The sequence below is a fragment of the Alosa pseudoharengus genome, unplaced genomic scaffold (genome assembly GCF_046254945.1).
Source record: "Alosa pseudoharengus isolate Yale_2024_CS ecotype anadromous, Long Island Sound unplaced genomic scaffold, YU_APseudo_1.1 YU_APseudo_1.1_scf_24, whole genome shotgun sequence".
Classification (NCBI taxonomy): Eukaryota; Metazoa; Chordata; class Actinopteri; order Clupeiformes; family Clupeidae; genus Alosa; species Alosa pseudoharengus.
The window spans coordinates 18,670,942-18,693,782 of NW_027468689.1; the positions used below are offsets into that span (position 1 = coordinate 18,670,942).

Genomic DNA, 22,841 nt, shown 5'->3' on the forward strand with positions numbered 1-22,841 from the left:
CAAATACTACGATATGTATAATATCTTATGATGAATTCAATAATCTGTTGTTGAAGTGTTGCTTGAAAGTAATGGAGACACAACTGGACTACAGCTAGATGTTTGAACAGTAAAGTAGGAGGGTGCACGGGATCTGCTGTGCACCTGCGAAATGTGTCATTTTTTTCCCCTTCATAGTGACATAGTGAGCATTCGTTAGTCTGCTTTGAGGGAGACAAAGCTCCCCAGTGCACGTCCCACATTCCGCTGAATAAAGGCCGGGAGCAGTCAGCTCAGATCTTTTTGACATGGCGCTGTGTACAGTGTAGCCTACAGTACAGCTTGTCCTATTTACTCTTAATCAACCAATTTTGGCCAACGCGGTTTTCATTAACAGATCCGTAGTATATGAAGCGCCAGGCTTGTATGACAAGGCGCTTTCTATTCTGCTGACGACAACAGTTTATAAGTTGTCGGAGAACTGCAGTTGGCAGAGACTCTCAGACCTTACACAACGCGACCACTGCCAGCTCCAGAGCAGCGAAAGACGGAAACGTAGTGTGTACTTGAACGTAGGATACAGTAGGTGAGTTTTAATGATTTTCTTGCCACTGCAGACCTGTAACTAGTCAGCGAAATAGGCAAATATTTTAGGTTACAGGTTTGCGTGCAACATGTTACACATTAGGCTACAACATGTTAGCCTACAGTTACTTTGACTAAAGTTTTCTTCGTTCTATAGTTTACAGGAACTTTCAGCGAAGCTTCATTAGACAACGTTTAAATCCATGTGTAACTTAGCCTACGTACAGTAGGCCTAAATAGCATGGTTTTAAGTGTTCACTCTAAAGTAGGCAGCTACTAACAACCTACATGCAGCTCAATTGAATGAACGGCTTTTGCTTATGACTAGGGGAATGTCGTCCATCAAAGTGGAATGTGTTGTGAAGGAGAAATGTGAACTTGGCGAGAGTCCGGTTTGGGAGGAGAAGGAAGGCACCCTTCTGTATGTTGACATATCTGGCCAAAGAGTGAGCAGGTGGAACCCATCGACCAATAAGATTCAGAGTGTGCGCACAGGTGAGCCAATGAGTTACATATCATAGTTAGTTTAAAGTGTGACCCGCTGTGTGTAATCTCATGACTTCAATATCAAGTTGTATCCAGCGGGGAAGGGGGCAGTAGGCTAACGCACAACTTCCCTTTTCCCACCAACTGTAGAGAAGTTCGTGGGCTCCGTCGTGCCCCGGAAGTCCGGTGGCTACGTGATTGCTGAGGGCACCCGGTTTGCTTCTGTGGATTGGGACAGGCAGAAGGTCACCACCATCGTTGATGTCCAGGGCGAAAAGAGCAACAACCGCTTCAACGATGGGAAAGTCGACCCCGCTGGCAGGTTTTTCGCAGGTGTGAAATCATAGGCTAAATGCAAATCCAGCAACTTCAAGTTCAAAGCTTAGTATGTTGAAGCCCATTATTTAAGGGCTTTATATTGCAATTTTTGATAGACACGCAGACTCAGTGAGGTGACTTTAAGACCCTTTTCTGACACTACAGTAGCCTACTAAAATTGTCAGCCGAGAAGTACTGAAACATGTAGTCTAGGCCAGTGGTTCTCAACCTTTTTTCAGTGATGTACCCCCTGTGAAATATTTTTTCAGCCAAGTACCCCCTAACCAGCGCAAAGCATTTTAGTTGAGAAAAAAAGACTTAAAACAGCACTGTGCCATCAGTGTCTAATTTATTAAACTTTGGAACTGATAAACTATACAAAATTCAAACATTTGGAAAAAAAATATTTTGAACATTTTAAATTTTAATAATCCATGACTAAATTTATTGCAAATGATTCAAACTAATGCAGTGAAAACAGTGACCATATAACCATTTTAACTATAAAATGAACCATTTAAAACTCCATAAATATGCAAAACACTCATTTGTAGTTTGCTCTCTTGAACTATAAAAAGATTTTTATCAACTTATATTTTCCTGAAATATTTATTTTTAAAGTATTTTTGCATGGATTCTACTTTTTAAATATATGTATATTTTAAAATCTCACGCAGTGTTTCCTCTAGGGTTTTTGTAAGCAGTGGGGGCAGGCCTGTGCCCCAGCCCCCCCGGTCCCACGGAACTGACAACTGACACTTCGCTGCAACACAAACAGTTATATGTATTCACCTCTATTCACACACAATGAGGCATTATTTTCAGTTGTGATTGAGCTGAGAACCACTGGCCTAGGTTACTGAAATTGACAGCAGACTGAAACATTATGGCAGCTCATTCAGAATGATATCTGTATCCTACTGAATTGACAGAAGAACTGATTTTTTTTTCAGGTCTGTTTTTGTCTGTATGTTTCGCCCACCATAAATCTCACTTGACCTAATGGATAATCTGTAGAGGAACGTCAGAATACTGGTCCAGCCTGATGTCACGGCGGCTAACACTAAAGTGCTTCTCCTTTTCCAGGCACCATGGCGATGGAGGTTCGCTCTGCGGTGCTGGAGAGGAAACAGGGGTCACTGTATACCCTGCACCCCAACCATACTGTGGTCAAACATTTTGACCAGGTGGACATCTCCAACGGTCTAGACTGGTCCCTGGACCACCGCACCTTCTATTACATTGATAGCTTGTCCTACCAAGTGGATGCCTTCGACTACGACATTAACACGGGCAGCATCAGTATGCTTTATTTCGATTCCTCTTTGTAACATGTCTATTACTTTTGGATGTTTGACTGTACACATTTTATGTCCATGTATTAGGGGCATAATGTGTGTGTGTGTGTTTCTGTGTGTGTGTATAGATAACCGGAGAATGATATACAAGCTTGAGAAGGAGGAGGGTATCCCTGATGGCATGTGCATCGACACCCAGGGAAAATTGTGGGTGGCTTGCTTCAATGGAGGCAGAGTGCTGCGCATTGACCCACAGACTGGTGAGTGTGTGTGTTTGAGTGACTGTGACTGTTTAACATAGTTAAGTGTTTTGTGAGTGTGTATGTGATAATTACTGACAGATAGTTGAAGAGATCCAAATGAATCCTGTAGTTGTTTTACTCTGTCCTGTTTGTGTGTGGTCAATTTGCTGTAGGTGGTGGCACCTCCTAAAATCTCTGCACTACCATCTCTACTAGGCACTCGACTCCAGACGGTGAAGCTCCCAGCTGAGAAGACCACCTCCGTCTGCTTTGGTGGAAAGGACTACTCTGAGCTCTACGTCACGTCTGCCTACACTGGCATGGATGATGCAGCCATGGCCAAACAGCCTCAGGCTGGCTGCATCTTTAAGGTGACAGTGCTTCCTAACCCTTAACCCAGCAGCGCAACCAGGAAAGACAATCCAGGGGATTTTCCTGCATTACTAGGATACTGTTCTCACATATTTCAACATCTTGTCTTTTCTTATCTGAACTTTATGTAAGATAGGTGTGAGATTTGGTGGAATAGGAGATTCAATAGTTTTTCTGAAGGACTTTCTCTTTATTATTAAGAAATACAGTGCAGGGGTCCACTAACTTCTGTTTCTAACTTAGGATGTCTAAAATATAAAACGTATTTCTCTGTAGTATTTAATATGTCATTAATAAACATATGTGTCACTTATACTCTATGTACTAATAATGGAACTGTTTGTGTGTTTCAGGTGACTGGCTTGGGAGTTAAGGGAATTCCCGCATACTCATTCGCTGGATAAGCCTGAAAACACGGCACAGAAATAGAGATGTGAAGAAACCATCACAGACATGGATGTCACTACCAACGCTCTAGTTATATGTCTTGTCTTGCTTTTGAGTAATGAACTAAACAAGACTAGCGCTAATGTGAAATCTGTCATCATCTGAGATTAGTTGTGTACTCATAGACAGTACTGCTGTTGTTGTTTTTGACGTGGGAGTGTAAACTTGCAGGGCTCTGAAGCTACGACAATATTTTAGTCAGTGAGCCCTGGGTTTAGATGTAATACTCATGACCTAATCACAGTATAACAACCATGAATATGCATTTGTCAGATAATACCACTGCTATTAAAAGGTTTTAAGACTATGTTGTCCGTTTAAGCAGTTGGCAGGACTACAACCATGTAATTCAATGTAAGAGTTACAATACCAACAGTAATTTGGTTTTAATAATCACAGATTGCATAGCACCTTTCTCCAGAAAAGCAGGGGACACCCATCAGCATATAACTTCTAATACAAGACAATGAAGCTTAAATAAAGCATTTGTTCAAAATGTTCAGACCTGTGTATTTCATGACTGTGTCCATTTCCATTAACCCTGAAAATGTGCAAATCTAAAATGCTTTTTGACTGTTTGAAATGTTTTTTTTTTTCCAGACTTATCGAAATAGCACTGTAGTACAGAGCCCCTAAGGGGACATGAGCAAAAAAAATCTAAAGTTTAGTTTCATGTGCTCACCTGAAACTTTCATGTGCTCACGTGAAACTTTCAGGTGAGCACATAAAAAAAATAAACTTTAGTTTATAGCGCAAAAGTGCAGTGGAAACACCTTTAGCATTTAGGTGACTAAACGCAGTCAAAAAGGTGGCGCGGAGTTGGTTCGAGGCGAGGACATCAGGGCAGGTCAAGCTATTGTGTTGAATACGGGCTATCCCCTCCTAGAATTGACACATTGTCAGATTTTTGGGAGATCCGTTGTCACATTAATCTTAAAAAATAACTATCGCGAGAAGATAACACTTGTCGTAGCCTATTTCATCACTTAATGGAAAAAATTCACAATTGTGCTTTGTCGAATTTCGGCAAATGTCGCTTAATTATGTTTGCGCAAAGCTGTAATGGAATCTTAGCTAGAACAACGTAATCTACTCAAATAGAGGATTCATGCAATTTAATATGGCTAAACACTAGCCATTACATTTTCATCTATTGTGTATTCAGTTAGAATGAAAAATGAAACCAGATACCAGAGTAACTTCCTTAAATGCACATTGTTTCCTGGAGCCTATTTCTCACACCGATCTGACGCTCGTTGAGCAAGAGCCGTCCATTCAAATCGATATCCCGAAAAATAGCCTAGGCTATATGGTAAGATATTACTTAAGGCAAAAACCATTTAATCGGCCCTTTCGTGAATGTAAATCCACTGAGGCTATTGTTTAAGTGATCTAACTTTCTCTATTGTCTCTTTTCTTCTCTTGTTGCTGTTTCCATGATATTGTATCTTAATATAGTTATTTTATGATACCTTGTTGCATCATTGCAAGTGTAAATCGTCTTTAAATACATGCAGATGCAGGATAATACATAGCTGGTCCACCAAAATGCTGGGACAAATCAAAATGTTGAAATATCTGAATGAATAGGGCTTGATACTTTAACTGAATCAACCCTAAATAGTTCATTTACAAAAACACATGTATCAATTTTCCCACAGTTTCATTGTCACATTTTCAATGGGCATTCCAGGTGAAATCAAACAAATCTCAGTTGTGTAGTTGTTTTGATGAAGTAAAATGGAAAAGCTTGATCCGCCCGACTGGATGTCCCAGCTGCCTACTGAGCTCCATTCAGTTCCCCTATGGGACCTCGCCATACCTGGTGAGTACAGGTTTCCTCAGCAGATAGTGGCTTTCAACATTGTCTTGAGACTCAAACAACCAGTTGAGTTCTGAGTTCTGCCATTCTGAAGTTGATGCTGCCATCTTGTGTTCTCACAAGGCAATTCTATGGGAGAGAGACTTTTTCATTTTCTTCTCACTATATACAGTATCCCCTCTCTCTCTCTCTCTCTCTCTCTCTCTCTCTCTCTCTCTCTCTCTATCTATCTATATATACATATATATATATATATATATATATATATATATATACTCTCTCTCTAGGTACTACAGGTGCAATTGGAAATTAATTATCTCTTATATTCAAAATTCCATTTCAGTAGGTCAAATTTGTCATTTTTTATAGTGCAAGGAAGGCTATGTTTTTGTTAGTTTGTTAACAAATGAGAGTTTTTATAGTTGGTTCATCAGACATATCTGTACATATTTTACATGTCCAGGAAGTCATGACTCCATGACCTACTGTCTGGACAGCTCGTCCACGTTGGAGCCCAATGCACCCTGCTGGTTGAAGGCCCTGCAAAACATCTACCCTCGTCTTGTGGGCCTCATTGTCAAGAGGTGGACCACTACACAGGTACAGTATAACTTCAGTGCAGATTTACTTGGTTCACTTTTTGTCAAATTCAGCTAACTGCTGCTCATCGTGCTCAACTGTATGTTGAATGTGTTCACACACACACACACACACACACACCAGTGTTTAATTCAAGTAGTTTTATTTAACAATCATTTATTTAAAATGTATTGATTTAATTTACTGTAAATGGTAGGCAAAGTGCAAAGTCTATCAACCAGCAACGTTCTCGTGCCTGAGCATTGAGCTGACTCATCCATGTTTGTGGTTAACGTCTTGCCCATGGTGTTACATCAGCAAATTGGTTTTGCCTAGTTATTAAATTAGCTCTAAGACTATCCACTTTGCCCATCATTCAACTTAGGGCCCATAGTCTTCATAGGAAACAAACCTAGTGGCTCGGACTGAGTCAATTCCAATCAACACATTCCTTCAGGAGAACAAATGGGTAAGTCGTAACTTGATGTAGTGCTCTCAGTAGTGCTTTATGTTAACGTTTTTTGTGTGTTCTTGTGGTCTTCTAGGAGCTAAGTATCATTGAGCAGCTGAATGCAGGTGTTCGGTATTTTGATTTGAGAATTGCTTGTAAGCCCAAGGACGTCACTCGCACCTTCTACTTTGCCCATGCACTCTACACTACAGTTACTGTGGAGGTGAAGGAAGATACACACACACACACACACACACACACACACACACTTTGCTCATGTAATGTAATGAACCAATCAATTCGGAAGAATGGACGAGTTAAGAAGATTCGGTGCAATGAATTGTCACCTAATGAGTTCTCCAGTGACCAGTTGTGTCTGATTGAGTTAGTCTCCCCAAATGAATGAAAAACAGGATTTGTCAGTGGCATTTCATTGCTTGTAATTTTCCTTTCATGGCTGCTCAGGGCAGAAGGCTTTATGGGAGACTGAACAGAAAGTACCACATTTTTTGGACTGCACAATTAGCACCAGAGTCTCGCCACGTTCATATCAATATACCAAGAAATTAAAAGCTATCATGTTCTAGAAAGTACTTCAATATAATTGGTATCATGGTATTACCTACCTCAGGTCTTGTTTTAACCGTTTTTTTTTTTTTTGTACAAATATACTACTTCTGAAAAAGTTTTTTTTTTTTCTGGTGCCATTGATGTTCAGTAGGAACCTGACAACACCATTTTGGCTAATACAAGTGTACCTAGAAAGTACACTGCATACATCATTGCAAGGAGACCTGACCATTAGTTTTACACAAACATGTCTATAGAAATACTAATACTACTACTATACTATTTGTCTAAATCATGTCTTCAAATGAGCTCTGCTATCTGGCAGTGGAGTATATTGTCAGATACATACATCAGAGAAATGGGTGTATTATACGTTCAAGGCATGTTTCTACAGATAGTTATTTTTTACTTTAATTCCCATGCTTCCACAGGAAACCTTAACCGAAGTTGCCCAGTGGTTGGCACACCACCCAAAGGAGGTCGTCATTCTAGCCTGCTCAACATTTGACGGCTTGTTCCTCAACGACCATCAGAGGTTCTTTGCCAAACTGCCACAGCTCTTTGGGAAGAAACTCTGCCCTAAAACGGTTTATGCACCTCATTTGACATTTTTCTGCATTCGTACAAATTTTATGTCAATTATTTCATAAGCCTGCATTATGTTGCTTTTCTGCAGTAGTGCACTATAGGTCCATTTATGGTTGAGCAAAAGATCTTGTGACATTACTGTTAGAAACATTTGATGCCAGTTGCCTAATTTACTTGTGTTTCTTATGCTTATATCTGCTTGTTTCCTCCAGGCGAGCCCCTCTCTTCAGCACTGCTGGGATAATGGATATCAAGTGATCCTTTCCTACGCCCATTCAGCAGCTTCTGGCCACCAGGAGCTGTGGCCAGAGATTGACTACTGGTGGTCTCACCAAGACAGGACATCAGCAAGCGGGGTTATTAAGTACTTGGATGACCGTTTGCAGGACAAAGGACGAGATGGCAAGTTTATTATTATTATTATTATTATTATTATTATTATTATTATTATTGTTGTTGCTTTTGTTGTTGTTGCTGTTGTTGTTATCATTATCATCATCTTTATTTTTTTTGCATAATTTTGTGTTCAGAACTGAAAATTAATTTCTGTCTGCCTGTCTGTCTTTTGGATCCTACAGATACCTTCTTCGTAGCTGGTCTGAACCTCACTGAAAATAACCGCTACTTGATAACACACCTATTCTTATCCATGAAGGAAATGACTCTTGCTGCCTATCCAGAGTTACTAGCCTGGGTCAAAAGGCAACACTGTGGTCAAGGCAAAGGATGCATCAACATTATCGCTGCTGATTTTGTGGGTGTTAATCAGTTTGTCCAGCTTGTCATTGAGATCAATCAGAAAAAATGATCAAGTAACAGGAAAGATAATAGTATACCGGTAAAAGAGTTTAAAAACCTGATATGCAGTGCCTATAAAAAGTATTCACCCCCCCTTGGATATTTCCACTTTTACTGCTTTCATAAATGGAATCTTGATTAATTTCATTTGGCCTCTTTCACAGTTTTTTACAAATATCCCCTGTTTAATTTCAAAGTGAAAGCAGATTTCCACAAAGAAATTGTCCACCAGGAATTCCATATATTTTGCTGAATTCATTTTACTTTTACCTTTACAAGACTTCCAGGGCCTGCTGTCGAGAAGAATCCTCACAGAATGATGCTACCACCACCATGCTTCAAATTAGGGATGGTGTGTTTTTTGGTGAAATGCAGTCACAGTGTTCTGTATCAGCCAAAAATAGCATCTACTCTGATGGCCAAAAAGCTCAATTTTGGTTTCATCAGACCAACAAATCTTCTTCATTTGACCTGGGAGTCTCCAACATATCTTTGGGTGTACTTTTTAATAGGAGCTTTGCCACTCACCCATAGAGCTTTGACTGGTGAAGAACTTGGGCAAAAGTTGTTGTATGCATATCGTTTCTCCCATCTCAGCTGCTGAAGCTTTTAACTTCTTCAGAATTGTTTGGAATGATCTTTTGTCTTGATGGTGGAATTATAGCCAGGAACACTGATTAACCAGTGACTGGACCTTCCAGACACAGGTGTCTAGTTATATTACTACTATACACATTTACTGCACTCAGGCAATTTCCATTTCACTAATTGTGAGACTATTAGCACCATCTGGCTGGACGCTGTTGATTTAGGTCAGTCACTTTAAGGGGGGTTAATATTTCTGCAATTGCTTATTTTGCATTATATATTTTTATTTAATTAACATTACTTTGTAGAAATGTGCTTTGACATTAAATAGGGGGTTTGGTAAATTATTGTAAAAAAAAACCCAAATTAAATTGACAAAGATAACATTTATCAAATGAATAAAAGGGGAAATATCCAAGGGAGGTGAATCATTTTTATAGGCACTGTATAAGAGACACTTCTAAAAGGGAACTAGATGTACCGCAGAGCGGTACAAAATATGACCGCTGCCCAGTCCAGCACATTTTTTCCACAAAAATAAATCACGCTGAAAGGCCTATATGATTCTAACTGTCTCACTAAATTGCATTATCCACACTCAATTCTCACTGGTATCTGCTAGACAACAAGTACCAAAACATGATTAGTTCATAGATTTCACATGTAAAATTAATTTTATACAACCCCACCCCCATCTTGCCTGTTCATAATTCTGAGAAATTCTTGAATTGTGTGCATGTGTGCGTGCACATGTTTATGTTTGTGTGTGTGTGTGTGTGTGTGTGTGTGCGTGCTTGTGTGTTTGTCTGCGTATGTGTGTTTGTGCATGTGCATGCATGCGTACATATGTCTACTGTGTGAGTATGTGTCATACGTATGAGTACTATGATTACTGTGAATGTATGTGTGCGTGTATATCTGTTTATGCACATGTGTGCACATGGAATGGGTTAACATGACCCCTGGAGGCAAACATACAGAAAAAATTGGTCATCCTAGGCCCTACGGTTCTCAAGATATTCACAGAAAACTGTGTCTGCCCTACCCTCCTTTCGGGGGGTCCAGTCCAGCGGGGGGGCTACAGATCAAAACGATGGTTCCATGCTATCCATGTGGGGTTACATGCCCACCAAGTTTTGTGTACCCCGGTCTTTCAGTGTCCCAGGAATCCTTATTGGTGTACGGTCACTAAATGTACACATAAATTATTTTATTGTAAGGCCCCCCATGAACGAAAGGTCACAAAACTTGGCATGCATTCGGAAGGTGTCATAATGATCCTACACTTTCAATTTCGTGCATTTTTGACCATGTCAGCCAGAGATATTGTGACGAAAACACCTAATTTTTTGCTTTTTAATTTTTAACTAGGTGGCGCTATACATGAAATAAGTGGTAATGGGATGGGTTGACATGCCCCCTTAAGACCAACATACAAAAAAAAAGGTGGACCTCCTAGGCCCTACGGTTCTCGAGATATTCACAGAAAACTGTCTCCGGCCAACTACAGGCCAGTTGGTGTATAGTAAAATAAATTAATTTATTGTGTGGCCCCCCCCATGAACGGAATTCCACGAAACTTGGTGTGCATTCAGAGGGTGTCATAATGATTCTACACTTCCAATTTCGTGCAGTTTTGACTATGTTAGGTCACAGATACCTGCGATTACAACACCTCATTTTTACTTTTTTGTGTTTAACTAGGTGGCACTATACATGAAATGAGTGGTTATGGAATGGGTTGACATGGCCCCTTGAGATCAACATACAAAAAAAATGGTCCTCCTAAACCCTACGGTTCTCGAGATATTCACAGAAAACTGTGTCTGCCCTACCCTCCTTTTGGGGGGTCCAGTCCAGCGATGGTTCCATGCTATCCATGTGGGGTTACATGCCCACCAAGTTTCGTGTACCCCGGTCTTTCAGTGTCCATGCGAAAAAGAAAAAAAAAAAAAAATCTGACTAAACCTATATGACTGCCGCTGCGCTGCGCGGCGGTCATAATAAATCCTCTGTAGATTTTTTTTCTCCAAGGTATGTATTGTTTTAGTGTTATATGCTGCTAGAAAGCTTCTTGAAATTAAGTGATTCATGATAAAAAACTTGTGCAGTTAAAAAAAAGCCAGCATCCCGAAGACTGAATTGTGTTATATGGTGATACTCTACCGTGTCTGAAAAAATTAAGTAACTCAAGACATGTAGCTTTTTGGTTATGTGAGCGCACACACACATGGACAAACGGACAGGTAGATGGACCCAATTATAATACTCTCAGCCTCCATCACAGCAAGGGTCATGAAGCTGCTTTTTATGTATTTCATTACCTTTTTAGGTGCTGACTGTCAGTCCATCAATCTGTGTAGGGAAATAAAAGAATTTTCCCAATTTGCAAGGTGTAGCATGGGCCAAGTAATCACTTCAAATGTTGATGCTGATAGGATTCACGGGCCACCTCAGTGACTTTTCGCTTTTTATTATAATCATTATTAGTTGTCTGTGTTTTTTTTTATGTTGAAATCCTTGTAATGTATTTGCACACAGATAACGTTGGTGAAACCAGCTTGTGTAAGTCATTTTACGTGTTTCCCCTTACTGCCTGGGTCATAGTCTTTTTGGCAAAAATCTTATTCTCTTGTTATACTGTGTGGCCTGTCTTTCAGTCTTGAACAGGAAACACCTGATACTTTGTGTGATACTGAGGTCTTTCCAGGACTGTAATGTTTGCATGAGTATTATATCCACAAAATGTAGATTACAGATGATAAAGCAGGCTTTGAGTAAGGGGGGGGGGGGCATCTAATCACCAACCCACAATGATATGGCAAGTCATATTAATCATGGGCTGACTGATTGCGGACATGTAGGACCTGTTCAGATTGCCCATCTTTCTCAAAATCACCACTTCAGGGAGTAATATGCCGCTCTCTGGGAATACATAGACATAAGACAACTGGCCTCAAATCAGGTTTATAGGCCAAAATGCAGAACACAAGGAATTTACCCATCCGGGGGTAGTGTACAACATACCCACACACAGTGTACACCCATTGAAACACACCTACACCCTCAGTGAACACACTATCACGTATACACACCCAGAGCAGTAGGCAGACTTAATCCTGGTGCCCAGGGAGCAGTTGGGGGTTAGGTGCCTTGCTCAAGGGCACCTCATTGGTGGATGTGGGAGAGCGCTATTCAATCACTCCCCCCACCCATATTTTTCCTACCGGTCAGGGATCGAACCAGCCACCCTTTCGGTTACAAGTCCGAGTCCCTAACCATTAGGCCATGGATGCCCCCTGATATCATCTCCCCCAGAGGTTGTTGTTTAGAAGTCCTTATTTAACACTATTAAAAGGATAAAGTCTTTAAAACAGTGTCCCTTGGACCTGTCTGGATGGCTCAAACGTCTGGCGAAGCTCTCCTGGCCTGTTGTGTGTGTGTATGTGTGTGTGTGGGTAATTGTTGAAATGGGTGTACACATTCCCTCTGTGATTTATTCATCTTAACCTGGCAGCACAACCAGGAAAGACACAAACAGGGGATTTCTCACTGTTCTCACATTGTTCTCTAGTTATGAGACAATGTACTGCCCACGGTACACCTCCCCACCTCCCCCCAATATATCATATCATATTCCAGCCTTTGTAACTCTGGGCCCTATAATCTGAATCGCAGTTAAATCCATCAATTAGACAACAGAATCAGTAGACCGCTTCACTTTTGGGCCGGTCGAGGGAAGGAATATAGACATTTGTAGAGAGGATAAATTAAAGTTATTTAATGTACGAAAGAGCAATTATGCTACATGATAAACCTATATGCCTTGTTTGCTTAGAAGTGGGTAGTAAAGGAGAAGGCTAAATCACCAAACAACAATATAGCCTACCCATGCAAAAATCATGTAGCCTAAACATTAGTTCAATCTTTGTGGAAGCGTGGGATAGGCTACATGTCAAAGGCTTTCTTTCTTTCTTTCTTTCTTTCTTTCTTTCTGTTTTTATTAACTTGTGGAATATTGGAATATTTTTTGTTAACTTCTCAGTTGAAGTGAATTATTATATAACCTTTACACATTTGTTGAACCATGGTACTAATAAAAACTACAGGATAGTAAGAGCTGAAATGTTGCTTCATTTATCCAATTTCCACCACCATGGAAAACGTGGGCCGGTCTTGGACCTGAAACTCCTGGGCTGAAAAGTGGCCCCACTCCGGCCCTGCCACTTAGACACGCCCCTGAACCAAACAAGAGCGAGCAGAGTAACTTTCTTAAATGCATACTTGCGTGCATTTGTATGTATCCATCTACAGTATAACTATTTCCTGGAGCCTATTCCTAGGTTTGGTTTAGATTTCTCACACTGACCTGAAACTGGTTGGACAAGCTTCATGTTAACGCTTTAGTGTGTGTGTGTTTGTAGATTTGTTTGTGGAGAAATGGTGCGCACATCCAAAATATGGTTTTACAGGTGCCAAGCGTATTAAGGCAAAATAAAAAGGCCTGAAGAATATCCTGTGAGATCGAAACGTTGCCTTTTTAGACTTAAATAAAGTATACTTTTGGAGCTCACATACAGTGTGCAGACCTTCTCCCTCTATGTTTGTAGATGTGTGACACTGTTCTTGTTGTTTTCTAGGAACTAAATATCATTCAGCAGCTGGATGCAGGTGTTGGGGGGGGGGGGGGTACTGCCCACTTAGACACGCCCCTGAACCAAACAGGAGCGAGCAGAGTGACTTCCTTAAATGCATGCGTGCATTTGCTATTTCCTGGAGCCTATAGGTTTGGTTTAAAACCTTGGTCAGATTTCTCACACTGACCTAAAACTGGTTGGACAAGAGCCGTGCAAATACAAATATCGATTCACAAAACTATATGGTAAGACATTACTTTAGGCAAAAAACATTGAGTCCAGCTATTGATAAAGTAAATATTATTTTATAAACTAAATCTTATTTTCTCTTTGATAGTCTTTCTTCTCTTTTTGTTGTTTCCATCAAATTGTATCTGAATATAATTATTTTATGATATGTTTATTGCATTATTGCAGTTTCATGCAGGATAATACATAGCTGGTCCACCAAAATGCTGGAACAAATCAAAATGGCATTGAAATATCTGAATCTATTGAATAGGGCTTTGCACTTTGACTGAATCAACCCTAAATAGTTCATCTCAATTTTTACACATTTTCTTTTTTCAATGGGCATTCCAGGTGAAGGTGATACTTTAACTGAATCAACCCTAAATAGTTAATTTACAAAAACACATTTATCAATTTTCCCACAGTTTCATTGTCATATTTTTCAATGGGCATTCCAGGTGAAATCAAACAAATCTCAGCTGTTGTTGTTTTAAGGAAATAAAATGGATAAGCTTGATCTGCCCGACTGGATGTCCCAGCTGCCTACTGAGCTCCATTCAGTTCCCCTATGGGACCTCGCCATACCTGGTGAGTACAGGTTACCTCAGCAGATAGTGGCTTTCAACATCGTCTTGAGACTCAAACAATCAAACTCAAATCAGCCCGTTTAATCCCAAAGGTCACAATTGTGACCATACAAACAATTCTTGCTCCTGTGCCTCTAAAAATGTTACTGGATGAATTATCAATACATTTCTCCCAAAAATAGAAACCTGAAAGGGTTAAATATGTGCAGTGTCAAATGTGTAGTGCAATTTGTCACATGGCCAGAGCAGAAAATTTACAAGCAAAAGCTCCCAAACTAAAGCTTAGAAAAGTATGTTTATGTAAACATAGGACACATATGTTTGGTACACATAATCTTTAAGGTGTCTAGTATGGAGAAATATGATTGAAATATGTGAACTTTATTCAGCGTTCTCATAGCATGAGTGCTCATGATGACGGTCACAATTGGGTCACAATTGCTGGTCCAATGGAAAGGCAATGGCATTGAAAGTATGGCAGTAGACTTGCAGGATGATCTGTTGTGTAATTAATTAATTAATTAATTAATTAATTTTAAAATTAAATAATACAATAATAAACAAATAACAGATAAACAACATCACTTTTTGTAACATTTGTGGTGATTGTTGTATTGTAGGGCGGTGTTGTTTACACTATAGTCATAATCGTGTGATATAATGGCTTTTCTATAGTAAAAATCGGCACATAATAGAGAATTGCAGAGGCAATGTTAAGGAATGCCATGTGATAATGTAAATGTGTAAATCCGGGACAATGTCCCCATATCATATTTGAATGGAATTTATTGTAAATTTTAATGATTGCACAATTAAATCTGACTTTGTAGTATACTAACGGTCACAATTGTGACCGAAAATAAAACACTCCTTTTCACCCACTTTTTCATGAAAATTTGAAAAAATAGTAATTGATTACATCAAAGGATTACTCAAGACACATTTCATGTCTGGGAAAAAAATGGGATTAAACAGGTTAATTACCATGGCATTCTGAAGTTAATGCTGCCATCTTGTGTCCTAACAAGGCAATTTTGTGGGAGAGAGATTCAGCTTTTTTCTTCTTCCTGCATATACAGTAATACAAATAGTTATGATTACCAGGTACTGCATGTACAATTGGAAATTAATGACCATGTGTATATCTCTCTCTTATATTCAAAATGTCATTTCATTGGGTAAAGCAAACTCATTTGTTATATAGTGCAAGGAAGAAATAAGCTAATATGTCTTTGTTTGTTTGTTTGTTTGTTTGTTTCCAAATAGAGCTTTGATGGTTCATCAAACATGTTTGATTTACATTTCCAGGAAGTCATGACAGCATGACCTACTGTCTGGATGTCTCGTCCGTGTTGGAGCCCAAAGCACCCTGCAAGGTGAAGAGCCTTGTCAAGAGGTGGGCCACTACACAGGTACAGAATAACTTCAGTGCAGATTTACTTCAAGGTGAAGTCCATATTCGCATTTGCATTTAATAAAATTCACTGTATTTACTGTAAATGGTAGGTGAAGTGCAGAGTCTATTGACAAGCAAAGACGTTATCATGCATGAACTAGCTGATTCATCAGTGTTTGTGGTTAAGGTCTTGCCCATGGTGTCATATTAGCAAACTGATTTTGCCTAGTTATTAAATTAGCGGTTTAGACTTTTCACTTTGCCCATCATTCAAATAACTAGGGTCCACAGTCTCCTTAGGAAACAAACACAGTCACTGAGGACTAAGTCAATTCTAACCAACACATTTCTTCAGGAGAACAAAAGGGTGAGATGTGACTTGATGTGATGCGTGCTTCATGTTAACGCTTTAGTGTGTGTGTGTTGGTAGATTTGTTTGTGGAGAAGTGGTGCGCACATCCAAAATATGGTTTTACAGGTGCCAAGCGTATTAAGGCAAAATAAAAAGGCCTGAAGAATATCCTGTGAGATCGAAACGTTGCCTTTTTAGACTTAAATAAAGCATACTTTTGAAGCTCACATACAGTGTGCAGACCTTCTCCCTCTATGTTTGTAGATGTGTGACACTGTTTTTGTTGTTTTCTAGGAACTAAATATCATTCAGCAGCTGGATGCAGGTGTTCGGTATTTTGATTTGAGAATTGCTTGTAAGCCAAATGATGTCACTCACACCTTGTACTTTGCCCATGGGCTCTACACTACAGTTACTGTGGAGGTAAGGGAAGATAACACACACACACACACACAACACACACACACACACACACACACACACACACACACACACACACACACACACACATTCAGTTCACCTATGCCTATGGGACCTCGCCATACCTGGTACAGGTTACCTCAGCAGATAGTGGCTTTCAACATCCTGACATGTAGGCTGACACACACTCACACACCTAAAGTTCTGAGTGGCACGCCCATTATTTTTAAGAGTTTCTCTTAAATTCAGTTAGGAGCTACTTTTAGTCTTAAGATTCTTTGTGAATACAGACCCTGGTTTCTACAGATATTTACCTTTTGGATTCTCATGCTCCCATAGGAAACCTTCAACAAAGTTTATCAGTGGTTGGCAGGCCACCCAAAGGAGGTTATCATTCTCGCCTGCTCAACATTCAGCGGCTTGGATGCCAAAGATAATCAGAATTTCATTGCCCAACTAATCCAGCTCTTTGGAAAGAAACTCTGCCCTAAAATGGTTCATGCATCTTATTTTAAAATGTTTTGCATTAATAATACTTAAAGTGAATTGTTTTGTACCTGCATTATGTTGCTTTTCTTCAGTAGCACATTGTAGGTCCATTTATGGTTGAGGAAAAGATTGTTTTGTGAGGACATTCCTGTTAAAAACAGTTGCATAATGTAAAAATGTGCTTGTGTTTCTTATGCTTATATCTGCTTGTTTCCTCCAGGTGCGCCCCTCTCTTGAGCACTGCTGGGAAAATGGATATCAAGTGATCGTTTCCTACGCCCATTCAGAAGCTTCCAACCACCAGGAGCTATGGCCAAAGATTGACTACTGGTGGTCTACACAAGATAGGACATCAGCAAGTAAGGTTACACAATACTTGGATGGCCGCTTGAACAAGTCCGGACGAGATGATGGCAAGTCTATTGTTATTATTATTGTTATTATTATTGTTTGCTGCCTAATTTTCTGTGTAGAATTGAAAGTTAATTTCTGTCTGCCTGTCTGTCTGCCTGCCTGCTGGATCCTAGATATCTTCTTCGTGGCAGGTCTGAACCTCACTGAAAATGTTAAATATGTGGTGACTCATCCATGCTCATCCATGAAGCAAATGACTGCTGCTGCTTCTGGACAGTTAAACAACTGGGTCAAAAGACAACACTGTGGTCAAGGCAAAGACTGCATCAACATTATCGCTGCTGATTTTGTGGGTATTAATCAGTTTGTCAAGCTTGTCATTGAGATCAATAAATAAAAATGATCAAGTAATTTTAAATGGAAGCATAATAGTACAAAAGAGTTTAAAAGACAGAAATATCAAAGGAACTTCTAAAAGGGAATAGGGAACAGAGATTCCGTAGGACATTTTCTTAGGTCCTATACTTTTCAGTCTGTATATTAATGACTTGCCAGATGTAGGCTATGCCCTGATATTAGGTCTCCAGATGTATGCTGATGATACAGATGTGTATGCATCTGGTAATAAACTACAATTTTGGGGTAGACAAACTAAACACAAACTTGGAAAAAGTGTCTAGCCTACTTGGCTTGAATGATCATGTCTAACACTAAACACCAAGAAAACAAATCTGTTTTTCCATTTTAAAAAAATCATCTGCAACACAACCCTTGAATGTTAGGTGAGCTCATTGAAGTGTCAGATGTGTAGAAGTATTGAGGTATAATTCTGGATCATCAGCTAAAATGTACAAGTCATATTAAAAAATCAGTAAGACCATTAAAGCCAACTTGGCTTTTAAGATAGTAAGAAACCGTCTGACCTTTCACTATGCCTTGCTTTCCTGAATTCAATGATAGTTCTCTCTGTCGTATTGTTTAACTACCTGATCCCAAGCTAACCAATCAACAATTAAATCCATTGTCTTTACAATAAGGATTTAAAAGTCCTGGATAAAAAGCAAATAAAAGATTTTAAGCTTTACTGATTTATTATTTTCTCTCACTTTGTTAAACTGATGTTTAAATGTTTAAACAGCATTGCTCCTCAATGTGGCACTAGAACCACTAGAGCAGTCATAAGCGGCAATTGCAAAAGGGCTAATTTCTGGAATTCACTACCAGATCATTTGACATGTATCACAAACTTCTTCATTTTTAAAAGAATCACCAAATCCTGGTTCATTCAGCAACAATCTTGCACTCATGCCTAGTCCTCTGTTTTTTACCATTTGCATAGTATCTTTCTATTCTCTCTTCTGTTATTTTTTCCTTCTTTTAAAAGTATACTTATTTTATTGCTAAATCTATCTATTTTACTGCATATCATAAATAGCCTAGAAATCTAGACGCACCCTAGCGGCGGCAAATTAATTTGCTCAGCCTGTACGTCTAGTATCAAACCATAGGGATTTCTATTGGCTGACGCCGTGGACGTATTCCAATCACAGCACTCTATTTTGTTAGAGAGTCTTAAGGCGGGCTTAACAGAAAGACGACAGTCCTGCGATGGTAGCAACAAGGAAGGTGGCTATGGCGAACGAAGAGCGGTTGTTTGAATCGGCATTGGCGTCAACTTTGGAGGAGTTGGACTTGTGCTTTTCTTTGAAAGTTGAGCAACACAATGCACTTAAGTCATTCCTTTCGAAGAAGGATGTATTTGCCGTTTTGCCGACCGGATACGGTAAAAGTTTACTTCCCCGTTCACTGTTTTCACCGCTCTGGCCACGTCATCCTGCTCTTTGTTCTGATTGGTCGTAGCGCTGGCCTATTGCATGCCTAGGCAGTTTGAAAGACAATTCTCTGCCCGCCCCTTGGATTAAGCGAGGTGAATGGTTCGATTCCAGACTATACATTTCAATGATATAGGATGGCCTGCCAGGCTATATCATAAAAGCACTTCTAGGGACAATAATAACAATAATAATAATAATAATATGTTTTATTTATATAGTTTTCTTTAGCTTTGCCTTTTTTATAATTTATGTGGTCTGTGTTTTTTTTATGTTGAAGTCCTTATAATGTCTTTGCACACAGATAATGTTGGTGAAACCAGCTTGTGTAAGTCATTTTACGTGTTTCCCCTTACTGCCTGAGTCATAGTCTATTTTGTAAAAATCTTGTTCCCACTTGTTTTACTCTGGTGACCCTGAAATCAGTCAGTGTGGGTTGGTTGGGGCTGATAAGAAGTTATAACTAGACGTTCACGAGACCTTTTACCTAACATAATCTCACAGAAGTGATTTGCAAACTCTTTGATCTACTTGAGCAATTCTATTTATGTAGTGATTTAAAATGTATTTTCTTCAAAACTTTTTATTTTAAATTCTATACCACATACAGTATTATATCCCTGGGAATTTGACAGATGTCATACTGAATGAGGAGTCATACTGTGTGGCCTATCTTTCAGTCTTGAACAGGATACATCTGATGCTGTGTGTGATACTGAGGTCATTCCAGGACTTGAATGTTTACATGAGTATTATATCCACAAAATGTAGCCTACAGCTGATAAAGCAGGCTTTGAGTAAGGGGGGGGGGGGGGCATCTAATCACCAACCCAGTGGCAAAGATTCATTATATGAGTTCTGGGTGTAGTAAAGCATTAACCGATATTGATTAACCAAAGCAACAAAATCCAATCTCAGTAAACTAAAGCATATAACATACACATCAGTGCAATCTATGTGATCATAGGACCTATAGTGCTTCACATGTTGTAGGCCTAGTCTGCAGATAGGCTCAGATAGTCACTGACCCAATCAACTTATCAGTGCGTAACCGTACCTCTTCTAAGGCTGACCCTTTCAACAATGATATGGCAAGTCATATTAATCATGGGCTGACTGATTGCGGACACGTAGGACCTGTTCAATTTTTTCAATAAAGTTATCCATGCCCATCTTTCTCAAAATCACCACTAAAAGGAGTGATATGTTGCTCTCTGGGAATACATAGACATAAGACCAACAGGTCTCACCCCTCAGACTTTCAGCCATGGCTTGTTCATGTTTATCTCTAAGCTCTTTTAACTGAGACTGAATATCATCTCCCCCAGAGGCTGTAGAAGTCCTTAATAAAAGGATAAAAGTATAAAGCCTTTGAAACAGTGTCCCTTGGATGGCTCAAACATCTGGCGAAGCTCTGCTTTTACATTAGATTACATTTAGCAGACACTTCTTGACTTACATATGTCAGCTATATTACAAAGGATCACATTGTCCCCGGAGCAACTTGGGGTTAAGTGCCTTGCTCAAGGGCACATCGGTGGAAGCCGGGAATTGAACCGACAACTTTCAGGCTACTGAACGCTAGCCCAGCTCCACTACCCTACCACCACCCCTCTTCTGGCCTGATGTGTGTGTGTGTGCCTCAAGCTGGTTACATCTGTGAAGCTGCTTCCTTCTTGGTGGTTTATTTTACAGAGCTTAACCTGGCAGCACAACCAGGAAAGATGTTCTCACATTGTTCTCTAGTTATGAGATAGTGTACCACCCACGGTACACCTCAATACAATACAGTAAACCTTTTATTGTCAGTATGCCTTTTGGGTAACCAAATGTCCTATAGGGAGTCTTCATAAGGCATTTTGCCAAACACATGGACATACCTTTACAAATAACTGTGTAATCTACTAATCTTTTATTATATATTGATCTACTTTTACACACAGCTTCACAAGACCTGGTGCTAGGGCTCAGTTGTGTTTCTAAGCCATATCAAGGTTTTAACACATAGTGTAATTCAACGTAAGAGATGCCTTAGCACAATACCAACAACAATTGGTTTTAAATAATCACAGATTGCATGGCACCTTTCTCCAGAAGAGCAGGTGACACCTATTACCATATTACTTATAATACAACACAATGAAGCTTAAATAAAGCATTTGTTTACAATGTACAGATGATCTGTGTATTTCATGCCTGTGAGACTACATTAACCTAATCTAATAGTAGATTCATGGAATTTGATATGCCTAAATACTAGCCATGACACGTTAATATTATTGTGTCTTCATTTAGAAATCAGAGGGGTTAGGATGCCACCTTTGGGTGGGCATTTTGCTTATTTGGGGGGCAACAAAAATTCGGTAAATGGGCGCAAAAAGTATACAGTACAATATTTTAGTGCAGACCCCTTGGCAAATACACAGGCCCCTAACCTACATATATAAACAAGGTGAATAAACAATATGTAGGTTTTCCCAGTATTATAGTGGTGTTGTAGACCAATACAACTCAGATCCATTACAATAATAATTATTTACAGAAATATGTAGCCTATAGAACAACTATCTGCAGTACAGGCCAAAAGTTTGGACACACCTTCTCATTCAATGTGTTAGATTCATCAAAACTATTAATGAACACATGTTGAATTATGTACTTAACAAAAAAGTGTGAAATAACTGAAAACATGTCTTATATTCTAGTTTCTTAAAAGTTGCTATTTTGTTTTAATTTAATACCATATTGCAAGCCATAACTTGACAAATATTCATCTCAGGGTCAAATAACATGAAAATAAAGAAAATGCATTGAAATGAGAAGGTGTGTCCAAACTTTTGGCCTGTACTGTATCTATCTAGCTAGCTATTTATCTAGCTCTCAGTTATCTCATGCATCTGTTTTTGGAGAGTCAGCCAATTTAAAATACATGATAAGAATATGTAGTGTTGTCACAATACCGATAATAAGTCAAGTATTCAGTAAGGTCTGCCTTTTATTTTGATATATGCTTTGCCATGTGTTGAGTGTAGAGTTTGTGAGATATGCCACCGAGATTATGGAGTGTGGAGATGGACGCAGAGTGTGCAGAATATGATTAAATATAAAGTAAATTCAACGCTAATGTTCTCGCAAACCGTTTATCAGCAACTAATAACTACTAGTTTACTAGTAATTGACCATTTATCAGCAACTAGTATCTAATAGCATTGGAAAACTTAGGTCTTGCTCTTTCATATGATGTGATATGCGTGTGGTATCGGCGTGACAAGTTTTTTAATATAGCACATTTCATACACAGGCAAAACAAAAGCAAACAGTAATAGCTAGTAAAAGCATAGAATAGTCAAAGAATAGTTTAAGAAGTAAAGAATTAAAAAGAAAACATAAAACACACAAGGTAATAGTAACTAAAAGGGC

At 39.2% G+C, this 22,841-nt stretch overlaps 3 protein-coding genes across 6 annotated transcripts; all 3 read left to right on the forward strand.

The window, feature by feature from the left end:
- Window positions 1-327: 327 nt before the first annotated feature.
- rgn (regucalcin) lies at window positions 328-4,229 on the forward strand. 2 transcript variants are annotated; one of them, XM_076302667.1, is made up of 7 exons: window positions 328-561; window positions 893-1,059; window positions 1,201-1,383; window positions 2,455-2,670; window positions 2,795-2,926; window positions 3,125-3,279; window positions 3,634-4,229. In XM_076302667.1, exons 2-7 carry the CDS (start codon window positions 897-899, stop codon window positions 3,682-3,684), a joined length of 900 nt encoding a protein of 299 aa, XP_076158782.1. In that variant the 5' UTR covers window positions 328-561; window positions 893-896; the 3' UTR covers window positions 3,685-4,229. The 2 variants fall into 2 exon arrangements, with proteins under 2 accessions (XP_076158782.1, XP_076158783.1); XM_076302668.1 differs by having other exon boundaries at window positions 363-565.
- A 707-nt stretch (window positions 4,230-4,936) lies between these two features.
- Window positions 4,937-8,680, forward strand: LOC143142458 (PI-PLC X domain-containing protein 1-like). Of its 2 annotated transcripts, none has more exons than XM_076303356.1 (7): window positions 4,937-5,039; window positions 5,421-5,552; window positions 6,013-6,149; window positions 6,674-6,802; window positions 7,581-7,736; window positions 7,950-8,139; window positions 8,316-8,680. In XM_076303356.1, exons 2-7 carry the CDS (start codon window positions 5,468-5,470, stop codon window positions 8,543-8,545), a joined length of 927 nt encoding a protein of 308 aa, XP_076159471.1. In that variant the 5' UTR covers window positions 4,937-5,039; window positions 5,421-5,467; the 3' UTR covers window positions 8,546-8,680. The 2 variants fall into 2 exon arrangements, with proteins under 2 accessions (XP_076159471.1, XP_076159472.1); XM_076303357.1 differs by having other exon boundaries at window positions 4,939-5,039; window positions 5,389-5,552.
- A 5,256-nt stretch (window positions 8,681-13,936) lies between these two features.
- On the forward strand, window positions 13,937-18,673 carry LOC143141984 (PI-PLC X domain-containing protein 1-like). 2 transcript variants are annotated; one of them, XM_076302669.1, is made up of 7 exons: window positions 13,937-14,005; window positions 14,450-14,579; window positions 15,887-15,990; window positions 16,621-16,749; window positions 17,086-17,241; window positions 17,456-17,648; window positions 17,763-18,673. In XM_076302669.1, the coding sequence occupies exons 2-7, from the start codon at window positions 14,495-14,497 to the stop codon at window positions 17,984-17,986; spliced, it is 891 nt and encodes a 296-aa protein (XP_076158784.1). In that variant the 5' UTR covers window positions 13,937-14,005; window positions 14,450-14,494; the 3' UTR covers window positions 17,987-18,673. The 2 variants fall into 2 exon arrangements, with proteins under 2 accessions (XP_076158784.1, XP_076158785.1); XM_076302670.1 differs by having other exon boundaries at window positions 13,939-14,005; window positions 14,487-14,579.
- The last annotated feature ends 4,168 nt before the right edge of the window (window positions 18,674-22,841 follow it).

Excerpts from the sequence above, each read along its gene's own strand:
- rgn (XM_076302667.1), top strand. The coding sequence starts at position 897 with ATGTCGTCCATCAAAGTGGAATGTGTTGTGAAGGAGAAATGTGAACTT. Across the intron at positions 1,060-1,200 it reads GATTCAGAGTGTGCGCACAG|AGAAGTTCGTGGGCTCCGTC; the intron begins GTGAGCCAATGA and ends CACCAACTGTAG. Across the intron at positions 2,671-2,794 it reads CATTAACACGGGCAGCATCA|ATAACCGGAGAATGATATAC; the intron begins GTATGCTTTATT and ends GTGTGTGTATAG.
- LOC143142458 (XM_076303356.1), top strand. The coding sequence starts at position 5,468 with ATGGAAAAGCTTGATCCGCCCGACTGGATGTCCCAGCTGCCTACTGAG. Across the intron at positions 6,150-6,673 it reads AGAGGTGGACCACTACACAG|GAGCTAAGTATCATTGAGCA; the intron begins GTACAGTATAAC and ends GTGGTCTTCTAG. Across the intron at positions 7,737-7,949 it reads AGAAACTCTGCCCTAAAACG|GCGAGCCCCTCTCTTCAGCA; the intron begins GTTTATGCACCT and ends TGTTTCCTCCAG.
- LOC143141984 (XM_076302669.1), top strand. The coding sequence starts at position 14,495 with ATGGATAAGCTTGATCTGCCCGACTGGATGTCCCAGCTGCCTACTGAG. Across the intron at positions 17,242-17,455 it reads AGAAACTCTGCCCTAAAATG|GTGCGCCCCTCTCTTGAGCA; the intron begins GTTCATGCATCT and ends TGTTTCCTCCAG. Across the intron at positions 17,649-17,762 it reads CAAGTCCGGACGAGATGATG|ATATCTTCTTCGTGGCAGGT; the intron begins GCAAGTCTATTG and ends GCTGGATCCTAG.